The sequence below is a fragment of the Mirounga angustirostris genome, unplaced genomic scaffold, assembly GCF_029215605.1.
Source record: "Mirounga angustirostris isolate CCGP_5_RB_7025 unplaced genomic scaffold, mMirAng1.0.hap1 SCAF_4, whole genome shotgun sequence".
In the NCBI taxonomy this organism is placed as follows: domain Eukaryota; kingdom Metazoa; phylum Chordata; class Mammalia; order Carnivora; family Phocidae; genus Mirounga; species Mirounga angustirostris.
Window position 1 is genome coordinate 17,238,035 of NW_026991712.1, and position 12,427 is coordinate 17,250,461.

General features: G+C 43.4%; 2 protein-coding genes across 8 annotated transcripts in view; one reads left to right on the top strand and one right to left on the bottom strand.

Moving 5' to 3' along the window:
- Positions 1-8,624, bottom strand: part of TBC1D31 (TBC1 domain family member 31) — an 88,278-nt gene extending 79,654 nt beyond the window's left edge. The window contains exon 1 of the mRNA XM_064587931.1: positions 8,429-8,624. The gene's annotated coding sequence lies outside the window, so the exon portion shown is untranslated. The remainder of the gene's footprint in view (positions 1-8,428) is intronic.
- A 52-nt stretch (positions 8,625-8,676) lies between these two features.
- DERL1 (derlin 1) overlaps positions 8,677-12,427 on the top strand; it is a 73,491-nt gene continuing 69,740 nt past the window's right edge. For 6 of the 7 annotated variants that reach the window (XM_064587939.1, XM_064587944.1, XM_064587941.1 and 3 more), the window contains exon 1: positions 8,710-9,057. In XM_064587939.1, the coding sequence (XP_064444009.1) occupies positions 8,905-9,057 (153 nt within the window). In that variant the 5' untranslated portion in view covers positions 8,710-8,904. Of the gene's footprint in view, positions 9,058-12,427 lie in introns of all 7 variants that reach the window. The other variant, XM_045895966.2, reaches the window with a different exon arrangement.

Genomic DNA, 12,427 nt, shown 5'->3' on the forward strand with positions numbered 1-12,427 from the left:
ACCAATGTCGGGCTCTGGTGGTGGTTGAGTTACAAATACCACCCGGGGGTATCTGTCTGCATTTGTAGCTTCTTGCTCACATTACTAAGTCTAACTGCAAGCACCAGACTATTGCATTACATCTGTTAATCTAGTTGTGCCTGAGCATTTATATATTAAAATGCATATTACGGTATAAATTAATTTCCTTTTTATTTATCATTTATGACAATTAGGCATTACAGGTATTTTACTGGAACTATAACTCATGACCTATGGTTTTCATTTGGGGAGCAAATATTTGTTTTAAAAGAGGGCATTTAGTCTGACAGAGCTGAGCACCACTTCTCTGGGGGAAGCATGTTTTTAGTTAAGGGTCCAGCAAACATGTGTGCGGCCTTGGCTTTTCCAGTGCAGGGTACTCAATGAGGCTGAAACATTATGACAAGGGGGAAAGTGGGAGGAATGAGTCACAGAAGAAGCCAGGGTTCAGATCATCTAGGACCTTGAAGGTCATGGTAAGAACTGCTCATCATACTTAGGATAAAATTTAATGGAGCTTTGAGCAAGGGAGGGCAGGAGCTGATTTAGGCTCCTGTGTGAGAATCCAGAGGGCACACTGGGAGGCAGGAGACCAATCAGGGGTCGACTGAGGAAGCCTAGGTACTAAGTGATAGCAGGTTGAGAGGTAGGGTAGTCCAGTGGAGATGTTGCAAAGTGGTTGGATTCTGGATATACTTCGAAGGTGGAGAGGCTTGGGTTCACTCATGAAATTTATTCAGTCTTGCATGAAGAGTTATACAACCCAGTTTCCACCTCAAGGAGCTTATCCTCTAGAGGAAGAGACTGCTCCACACACACACACACACACACACACACACACAATTATTAAACAAGGTGCCGAGGGCAATGATGGTGATTTGTGTGGTGTTCTAGGGCTATAGAGGAAGTGGGGAAGCATTAAGCTAGGCAGGGAGATGCTGATGGGAAGTGGGGGGAGTCAGGGACAATTTCTCAAATGAATAATTCATCCCTTCAACAAGTGTTTCTTGAGCATCTACTATGTACTAGGCATAGTTGTAGGCATTGGGGATACGGAAGTGAACAAAACAAAGTTCTTATCCTTGTGGAACTCAGAGCTAGAAGTCACAAACTGAGAGCTTCTTTTTTGGTGAAAGCAATCAATACTTGTTAGTGCACGTGAAACATAATTCACTGATGTTGTAAAACAATATATAGTCATAAGATTCTGGAAGGCCATTCCCTTGAGGCGTCTGAAATGTTTTCAGATGGAAAGAAAAGGGAAGAGGAGGGAGGGCTTTGGCTGGAGTGGGGAGAAGGGCAGGTAGGGCTGGACTGATTTTTCTTTTCTTTTTTTTTTTAGATTTTGTTTATTTATTTGACAGAGAGAGAGATAGCGAGAGCAGGAACACAAGCAGGGGGAGTGGGAGAGAGAGAAGCAGGCTTCCTGCCAAGCAGGGAGCCCGATGCGGGGCTCGATCCCAGGACTCTGGGATCACGACCTGAGCCGAAGGCAGACGCTCAACGACTGAGTCACCCAGGCACGCCTGGACTGACTTTTCAAAGCAGACCCTGAATCAAAAAAATGAAGGAACCTGTCCTTATTTGTAATTCAAAATCAGAAACAACGCACAAAGTTAAACACATAGAAAAGAAAGTTTATTCTAGGTTGTCTCAATGGGAAATTCTAGATAAGTTCACAATCCTCTGCTTTGCTGGTGTGCTAAACCTGTTCATGGTTTACCAGGAGATGGTGAGGAGAAGTGGTCATCTGGTCTGTGGATGGACTGAGAGCCGAATGTGATCCCTACATGGAAATAGGAACTTGACTGGGTGCTCAGCTCAGCAGGAAGTGCCGGGGACTTGTCCATCAACTCGATGCAGATTACCCTGAATTGGAATGAGAGTCGAGGGCCTTTAACTGTGAGCTAAGGACTCTATGCAGAAGGGCTCTAGGTGAGGATGAAACCCCCAGGACACAGGACCAACATATCCCAACAATCCTTAACAGTTGCTAATGACTGGACTTCAATCCAACTTCAGGCCTCGGTGAAAAGCAATGTGTCCATATGAAGTAAGTGGGCAGACCTAGTTTTTGTTGGGCCTGAAGCTTACACACTTTTGGGAGGGGTGGTAGCTCTTAAAAAAAAAAAGGATATAAAATTATGAATAGAAAGTTAGGCAAGAGCCTTGGAAGAGCCCATGTAAGTGAAGGCCTCTGTGGCCTAAATTTGATAAGCTTCACAATCAGGTGGTCTCTGGGAGTAACAGTCTTAAAGATGCTCACATCCTTTCATCTCAGAATCCCACTCCTGGAAATCTGTTCAATAGAATTATTGAGAGGCAGTGTGGTAGAGTGGTCAAGAGCAGAAAAAGGGGCACCTGGATGACTCAGTTGGTAGAGCATGTGTCTTGATCTCGGGGTTGTAAGTTTGAGCCCCATGTTGGGTGTAATTACTCAAAAATTAAGTCTTAAAAAAATTAGAACAAAATGCAAGGTCCTTTCAATAGCCTACAGTGTCCTACCTGATTCTAAGTACCTCCCCTTCTCTGCTCTATCTCTCCCTTCTCCCCGACTTTCTCCACTCAGCCACGTTGGTCTTCGTGCTGTGAGGCCTCCATGCCAGCCAGGCTCACTTCCCCTCAGGGCGTTTGCCAATCCGGCTATCTGAATGGCTCTTCTCCAGGTATCCGCATTTCTTGCTCCTTATCTCCTTGAGATCTTTATTCAAGTATCCCTTGAGATCACAGTGGGGTCTTCCTGGACCAACCCGAATCTCCTTTGCTCTATTTATTTTTCCTGGTACTTATTAAGAGTTCATCTAGTATACATCTTACTTTTACCCTTTTCAGTTGTCTTCCTGCCTCCTCTAGAATGTAAGCTCTAAGGGGGCAGAGATAGTCATCAATTTGGTTCACTGCTCTATCCACAATGCCTGGAAGAGTACCTGGTGATGTGGAAATGTTGGGGTTGGGAGCGAACAGTTAAGAAAGAATTTTTGAGGCACCTTTGGTGCAAAAAGGGTGGTTTTATTAAAGCACAGGGAGAGGACCTGTGGGCACAAAATGCTGCGTTGGGGTTGCGAGGAGTGACTAATTATATGCTTTCAAGTTGGGAGGGTGTTAGGGATAGCATAAGTTTCTAAGGAATTTGGAAGCAAGGCTTCCAGGACCTGGAGGGGCTAGCTGTTGTTAGGAAAAGTTCATTTTCCTTAGTAAAACCTTAGTCATGAGACCCTTGGGCCATACGCTTGGAGGATGACTGTTAACATGTATCTTTGGGGGTAGAGATAAAGGAAATTCCCAAAGGAATTTTTATATGTTAAAGGAGACTTATAGGATCCTGGAGGTTGGGCTAATATTAAGCTAAGGCTGCTTTCTGCCCTTAGCAAAGTATTAACATCGAGGCAGCTGAGTTCCTAGAGGAAGGTCACTCTGCTTGTATCAAGGATCTGTCAGTGGGCTGTAAGTTTTTAGGAAATTTAATTTTTTTCTTTTGCCTTTGTTCTCCACATCACCTGGTACCTAACACATTGCTGTGGCCTGGTGTGTCTCCCCGAAGTCTCACCACAATGTTGAAATCCTAATGCCCAGTGTGATGGTATCCAGGATGAAGGGATTTGGGGAGGCTCCACCACAATGAATGAAGTTAATGCTCTCATAAGAGAGAACTGAAAGAGTTCTCTTGTCCTTTCTACCATGTGAGGATATGGCGAGAAGTCTGCAAGATGGAAGGGGACCCTCACCAGAACCTGACCATGCTGGCGCCTTGGTCTTGAACTTCTAGCCTCCAGAACTGTGAGGAATAAATCTCTGTTGTCTGTAAACCACCCAGACTAGAGCACTTTGTTGGATGGCTGAATTAAAAAGTCTTATGTTTGCACTTGCTAGACAGTGGCAAGTTACTTCACTGAGGCTGTTTCTTCAATTATAAATAAAAATAAAAGTACCTCAAAGGGTTGAAGCATTCTTTTTTTTAATAAAGATTTTATTTATTTATTTTAGAGAGGGAGCACAGAAGGAGCCAGAGGGGCAGAAGGAGGGAAAGAGAATCTCAAGCGGACTCCATGCTGAGCGCAGAGCCTGATGGCAGGGCTTGATCCCAGGAACCTGAAATCATGACCTGAGCTGAAACCAAGAGTCAGATGCTTAACCAACTGCACCACCCAGGCACCCCAGGTTGAAGTGTTCTTGTGAAGACTTGTTAAGACCATATCCATAAAGTGTCAAATTATTAATACTCAACACATATTATTAGTAAAAAGAAAAAGAAGCTAATTATTAGTATACAAAAACATACACATGAAGATGTTCAAGCTCTATTTAGTATTGCAAAACAGGCATCAGAAATAGGACAACGGTCAAAGGATTATGCTATACCACTAGTAGAATATTATTTAGTCATTAGAATGATAATTATGAATATGAAAGGGATTATTTTTTCCCAAATACTTCCTGCATAAACTCTGGTCCAGCCAGCCTGGTTTACTCATCCATAAAACATTGAGTGCCTCCCATGTGCTGGGCCTTTGTGTTAGTTACAAGAGTAAAACTAGTACCTATGAGATGTTTTGGAGTTTATAAAGAGCTTTTACATTTGTCACTGAAGTATATAGCAGAGTGGTTCAAAGATGGACTCAAGTCAGACAGACCTGGATTGGAATCATCACTTATAGTTATGAGACCTTGGATGAGTTAGATGATGTCTCTCAGTTTCTGTAACAATAATAATGATTCTGTACCTACCTGTGGGGGTTAGTGTGCCCATTAAGGAAACCTCAGGCCTGGAGCTTGGTAAACGGCAGGCTCTCAATTCAAACAGACAAACAACAAACAACTTTGATGTAGCGGCAGATGATTCTATTACTATTAGGGACTTGCCCATGGAGCTAAATGAGATCACCTACAGATTGTCACACAATCAGTGATGGTCACACAATCAGCAAAGGACAGCAGCAGAACTGGAATCCAGATTCATTCCTTTATGGTATGTAGAAGGCTGACTTTATTTAGTACACAAGACCACACACACACACACACACACGTGCACACGCACGCACATCAAAATAACAATGCAAAATGCTTTATTTGGTGTTTAGTAACTGCCTTGTCCCCCAGCCCAGTGTTCCAAATCTTTAAAACTTCCTAGACTTATGACTAAGAATAAAGGACTGGTTCTGCCAAGCATGACAGAGATAAATTATTATTCTTGCCATAGCTTCACCTGCAAGATGGGGCTAATGAAATTGCCTACTAGTTAACGTAAGGATTAATTACATCTTTGCAATGTGCTTTGAATTTCTTGAAGATGCCACTTATGTGGCAGGCATCCATTAGGATGGTGTTCTTGCGTGACTGTTGTGACAGAAGATATTTGAGTCATCAGCCGCCTGTCAGCATCACTCAGCAGTGCCAAGCTTCAAAGCTAGGCAATATTGTGCTCTTAATTGTTGGTCTCCCCCCAGTTTTTTTAAAGTCCCTTTTTTAGAGAAACAATTGGAAATATACTTCAATACAGCAGGAAAGACATAGTTAAGGTCATCTTTTCTACCTTTTCAATCTTTCTAAAGTTTTTGACATCGAACCTGTTCTTTTCTGAACAAACCTCCTTTCTACACAGTTTGAAAATTAATTTTAAAATACATAGTACATACAATTGGGACAAAATTTAAACGGTATAAAAGAAGATGCAATACAATATCTCCTTCCTACTTCTGTCTCCCAGCCTTTGAGTTTCCCGCCCCAGAGGTAACCGCCCTTTCAAGCAAATACTGTGTGTGTGTTTGTGTGTGTGCTTTCTGTACAATTGTGTAATGGCATAGTGTGCACATTGTGCTATATCACTCTTGTGTCCTTATTGCTATGTTATTAGAGAACATTGCTATGTTATTATCCACCTAAGCTAGATAACCCATTCCATTTTGGGGTGCAGGAAGTTACTGTTTTTAAATAAAGGTTGATAGTATTTGACCACATGATAAACCATAATCAGTTTCTTATTGATGGATAATCAGCTATTTCCAACTCTTGCTATTTCAAAAAGTGTGGCAATGATTCTCCTTGTGCACTTAAAAAAAAGTTGGGAGTCTCTCTAAAGCTTAAATTCCTAGAAATGCATTTCAGTATTGCCAAATTGCTTGCCAGAGAGGCTGTACCAATGTATATTTTCATCAATAATTCATGAGAGCGCCTATTTCACCCACACTTCCACAATTTTTCCTAGAACTTAGCCTAATCATTGCCTGCATGTTTTTAAATGACGACTTGTGTTAATGACAGTAACACGGGGACTTCCTTACAAGCTAAGCAATTAAATTCTAGAGCAAGCTGTTTGGGAGTCCTCTATTTAAGATAGCTAAGAATAAACCACCTTTTTATAGCCCAGAATAGTTTATCACAATATATAGTGGGGAAGTCCTCTATTTAAGATAGCTAAGAATAAACCACTTTTTTTATAGCCCAGAATAGTTTATTACAATATATAGTGATTTTATAGAGAGAAACAGAAAAATCCTGAATGTCCATCTAGTCTGATGGTTCTCAAAGAATGGTCTGCAGATAACTTGGATCAGAATCACATGGTGGGAGGGGATAGGGTTTTGAAAATGCAGATTTCTATTTCTAAAAGTGATATGCTTTCATTGTAAAACATTTTGAAAAGAGAAGCAAAAAGAGAAGAGTAATAATGTTGATGCTTCTTTAAGGCTAAACATGAATTGATCTCATTTGAATCTTCACAACAATCCTATGAATGCAGTACTATTATTCTCCCCTCTCCCATTTTACAGATGAAGAAACTGAGGCACAGAGAGATTATAATTTTTACATGATATTGCTAGTAAGTGGTATAGCCACAACTTAAACTGTAGTGTTTCTAAAGCCTGAAGTCGAATTCCAGAGCACGCACTCTCTGAATTCTAGAGCACAACCTAGAAATAAATACTGCAAATTGGAGTGTGTGTTGTTTTGTTTTTGGTGGATTTTTTTTTTTTTTTTTTGCATCCGTAATTACGATTTCATCAGAGAAACCTTCTTTGGCTTTCCACCTAAACTAGATAACCCATTTCCTTTTATTGTACCTTGGATGCAATGGTAGTGGATACAAGAAGATAGGGAGATGCACAGAATGAATCTGAGGCAGTATCTTCAAATATTATGTTATTTATACAATGCTCTAGCTTTTATTGTATATCAAAATTATCTTATAAGGTTGTACTAATTTATATTCCCACCAGCTTTGTATGTGGGTTTCTTCATATATTCACTATGCTTGATATTCATTAGGTCCCTAAATGTTATATGTGTTTATCAGACTGTGCAATATTTAGTGCCTTTTTATTCTGTAAAAACTGTTTTTTGTTAATAAACATCAGGGATGTTGTGCTGAGAAATGTTCTCTAAAGTAATGCATTGTCGGACACACTTTGTTGTTTGAAATTTTATTGGTGTAGATGGAAAATCCCATGCTCCCCCGATGGATCTGAGCTATATGGGTCATTTTGACACATGATTTTCAATCTAGGTGCAAAGCTTTAGGTGAGGAGTTTTCAGACCCAACAGTCCACATTTATCCTAAATTTGAGATTTCAAAGGAAAGAGGGCCCTGGGTCTGTTTCTCAGCTCAGGCCCAGGTTCGATGTTAACACTTTTACACACAGCACTGCTTTGCTTTGAGCCCATCAAAACACTGCTTCATTTAAATTTTACCAAAATTTTACTTCACCCACTCTTTTGATTGATAAAATGGTCCAGGTTCCTTTGGAGTGCAGTGTCCCTTGCTACAGCAAGTAAATAAAACTAACTCTGGGCTACAGGTGTGTTCCTAGTGGTCTTTATTGGGTGGCTTAATAAAAAAAAATTTTTTTTAGCGTAATCAAACTTAAACTGCAGGACCCGCATCTGAAAATAACAGATAAAGTTCTATCTCCCTATCTTTTTACAGACTCTTTTAAGAACAAGATGGATTCTTATCACTTGTAATTTAAATCCTACTCGATTGTTAAGATCATTTCTACTTTCAGTCCCTCCAACATTCCAAACTGGTTGGAGTGGCTGTTTTCTCGGCGTGGAAAACTCCCCAGTTCTTTGCTGTGGGGGTTGGGGGGTGGTTCAGCTCAAAGGTCACCTCATCCAAGAAGTTCTCCCTGACCATTCTCATCTAAAGTAGCCATCTTTCTCACACTCCCCTGCTCCCACTCCATCACTCTACCGAATCATCCTATTTTATATTCCTTATTTTTTTCACTCTCTGAAATTATCTCATTCACTTATTTAGCTGTTGTCTATCCCCATTAGGACGTAAACTCCAGGAGAGAAGGTACCACGACAGCTCTGATAGTCGCAGGATCCCCGGTGCCTAGAACCTTACCACGCACTTAGTAAGTCAACAACATGTGTCGAACGAAAGAGCAAATGACGAACTACGTACTTTATTTTCCTTCTTCCTTTCCAAACACCGCTCGAGAAGACCCACCTGGATTACAAATCCGGCTTGAACTATGTACCAGGCGTTCAGCCTCGCCATTGGCTGGAGTATTTGCCGTTGCCCCTGGCAACCACTGTTTCCCACCAGTCGTGTCTTCTCCCCGCCTGGTCCCGCCCCTTACCGCCCCGCCCCCGGACGGCCGAGCTTCGGCCCAGCGGCAAAATCTGTGCTTGCCCTTTAAGCGGCGGGACTTCTGGTCAACGTCTTCCGTTGGCCGCCGGAAGGGGAAGTTTCGCCGTCGAACGCTGCCTCGCTCGTCCGAATTCGGTGGCGCCACGTCCGCCCATCTTCGCCTTCTTATCCGCGGCTTGGGCGGCTTCCGCCTCGACACCTTCCACTCGCGGAGCGGGCCGTGTCGTGAGGGGCCAGGGACGGGGAGTCGGGCGGCTGTGCGCAGTCTGGCCACTTAAAAGGCGAAGATGTCGGATATCGGGGACTGGTTCAGGAGCATCCCGGCCATCACGCGCTATTGGTTCGCCGCCACTGTCGCGGTGCCCTTGGTCGGCAAACTCGGTCTCATCAGCCCGGCCTATTTCTTTCTCTGGCCCGAAGCCTTCCTCTATCGCTTCCAGGTACTGACCAGGGACGAGGGGAGTGCAGACTGCAGATCCCAGGAGGCCTGGCGGCGGCGGAGCGTAGACCAGCATGTTGCGGGCGCGCGGTGCCTGGTGGGATTTGTAGTGCGACCGCTCCAGCGGTTTAGGGCGGGTCCTGTGGTCTGGGGGCGGGGTGGAGGCGAAGGGATTTGGAGCTAGGGCCAGGATGGCTGGAGAAGTGGGTTTGGCCTGGTAGGAAGGGACTGATTTCGCCTTCTAAGATTATACTCCCCGCCCTCTGCATTCAGAGAAGGAGGCAGAGGGAAGGTAATTCTGTGATAGTTGTTCATCTTTTGGACGCCGGGGATTAGCAGCTTGGGTCCACCCGGAGCAGGTGCCCTCTGACCTTGCTCTGCCACTCACGTGGGTGCCATGTGATTGTCAACTTACTCAACATCCAGTTCTTCTTGTGTTAATGGAGTTTTTTTGTTTTGTTTTGTTTTTTTTCTTTGTGGGAGTGGTTTGAGGTCAGATGCAAAGAGTTGTTTGCGTTTCACCCAGTCCCGACCTGGTATCTGGTAGTAGTTAAATGTATGAAGGACTGAGTAAAGAGTAAATTGGTCCAGAAATAGAAGGCCTAGTTATTTGTTTAAACATGAATACTGTCCAGAGTATTTCTGGCAAGGGAGTATTAGTTTCCCAGAGATGATCTTTATTCACTGGATTCTATGATTTAGATTTTTAATCAGTGGCAGGTCAGATACTAAGATCTGACATTAATTTGAGCACATTAGTTGACATGTGGATAACACTGTCTTGTCTTCCCCCTCTTTACTGGCTGTTTCTTAGTCTCTTTTGTGGTTCCTCATCTTCCTGACCTTTAAATGTGATATGGCCCAGGGATCAGTTATAGGACCTTTTCTCTATACTCTCCCCAGCTGTAGGTGATCTCATTTAGCTCCATGGCTTAAATACTTTATACACTGAAGACTCTCACATGCAAATACACGTATTTTCAGTCCAGATTTGTCTCCTGATTTCCAGCTGTCTGTTTGGAATTGTCACTCGGATGACTAATAGGCATCTCAAATTTAAAATGTCCCAAACCGGATACCCTTTTTCCTTTGCCCTAGAAGTACATGGCAATTCCATTATTGCAGGAGCTCATACTAGTAGTCATGGAATCATCTTCGACTTCTCTTTCTCCCACATCCCACAATTTGCCAGCTAATTGTTTCCTGTATTTTAGACATATATCCAGAGTACAGGTCCCTGTCCATTCTCCATTGCAAGCCATTATCATTCCAGCCCAGTTCTTTTCTGTCTTTTCTCTAGACAGCTGGAATGATCGTTTTAAAACAGAAACCAAGTCCATCCATCCTCTGCCCCGAACCTTCCAATGTCTTCTCAACTCAGATAGGTAAAATCCAAGTCTTTTCAGTGGCCTGCAAGGCCCCTTACTGCTGCTCTGACTTTGTCTCCTACCACTTTCCACCTTCCTTGCACATTAGGCTCCACAATGGAATTTTTGTTATTCCTTCAGCAGCCAACTCTCTCTCCTCAGGTGGTTAGCGCATGTTGTTTCTCTGAGGAAGATAACCAGGATTACTTCCTTACCTTCTTCAAATCTCTTCCCCAGGGCCGCCTTATTGGCAAGGCTTTACGGATTGCCCTACATAAAGTAGTACCCCTCCTTCACTCCGTCTCCCTTATCCTTAATTTTACTTGCTACGTATCACCTGTTGGCATCTGTTAGTTGGCTTCCTTTCAGAAAATCAGGCTCCATGAGAGCCAGATCTCTGACTTGCTTACTACTGTTTTTGTTACCTAGAATATGCCTGGCACATCGCAGGTGCTTTCATGTTGGTTGAATGCATGGAAATAATTGGCACTTACTAGTGTTGGGCACTGGAGTCACAATAGTGAATAGGACAGAAAGTCCCAGCTCCCATGAAGAAAGGGAGAGAGAGGCGTGTGATAGATAGTGACTTAACATTTGATAGAGTGTTCCAGAAAGGCTTCAGAGAAGATATCTGAACTGAAACCTGAATGTCGAGGAGCCAGCTTTGGGAAGATCTGGCGCAGGGGACAACTTTCCAAGAAGAAGAAATAGTTAAGTGGAAGGCTGAGAGGCAGGGGCTAGAAACAGAAGGAAGAGTGGATAGCGTAGTCCAGAGTCAGCTATAGGGATGAGGATTGGTAGATGAGGACAGAAGTAACGAGGGGTGAGTACGGTAAAGCAGAGATGGAAAGTAGTCTGGGCCTGGATCGTACAGGGCTTCGTGGTTTGAACTTTATCTTGAAGAGACCGGGAAGGCTCTGGAGCATTTTGAACAGAGGACTGACAAGATTGCTTTGACCACTCTGTGGGATGGACTTGATACATGCAATGGGGGAGAGGAAGGAATCAAGTTAGAAGGCAAGAGAGATGGTGTTTTGGGCCAGGGTGGCCACGAAGATAGAAGTGGATGGATTTGGGAGTTGAGTGGCCAAGGTTGCTGCTGAATGGATGTGAAAAGGGGGTGGCTGAAGGCAGCGGCAGTCAGAGATGTCACTCTTTGTACAGTGGATGGTGGAGCCCTTTATCAAGATGGAAATGTTTAGGAAGGCGTAGGCTTGGGGGCAGGGGAGGGTGTGGATAAAGAGTTCTGTTTTGGCCATGTTAAGTCTAGAGATGCCTCTTAGGCATTCAAGTGCAGAAGTTAAATAGGCAGTTGGATGTCAGAATAGGATTTGGGCCCGCAGTCAGAATTGCACACTGTTTTCTATTTATTTGCTTTGGTAATTACTTGTGATTGTGCATTTTGTGCCTGGTGAGTGGCATGCTGGGTAATGCGTGTACATGAGGAGCAGTGGTTGTAAATCCTTTCGTGAGAAGGATCTGGTCAAAACTGGCTCTTTGACCCTCCTTGCAACATCTTGCTCACTTGTGTAGTCAGATGAGTAAAATAAGAAAGCCTTTCCAAGAGACTCCAGGTAAATATTGACAGCGATGATGTGATTATTAGGATCATCATTCATGTGCCAGCTCCCATGCTTCTCCCATCTTCTTCACGTTGTTTCGTCCGGGCTTATCCCGAGACCAGGGAGATTGTCCACATGTGAAAGGGCCAACGTCTGTATCTTCTTTCTGCTCCTCTGGCTCCTACCCATTCTGGACAAATTTAGCTTTCAGACCCACCTGGAAGAACTCATTTGTAAATGAAGCAGTGGAAGGAAAAACTGCATCTGAGAGACAGATGTGTGACAAACAGCGTGTGATGTGCTTTCTGCTAGAGGCTCATCTTTTCCTTAGAAGCTGAGTCTTGAACAGCTTAAAAAAAATTGGGGATGATTGATTTAGAATTGTGGATTCACGTTGGAAGTGATGAGAGTCACTTCTCCTTATCTTTCGGTCTCGTCTGAG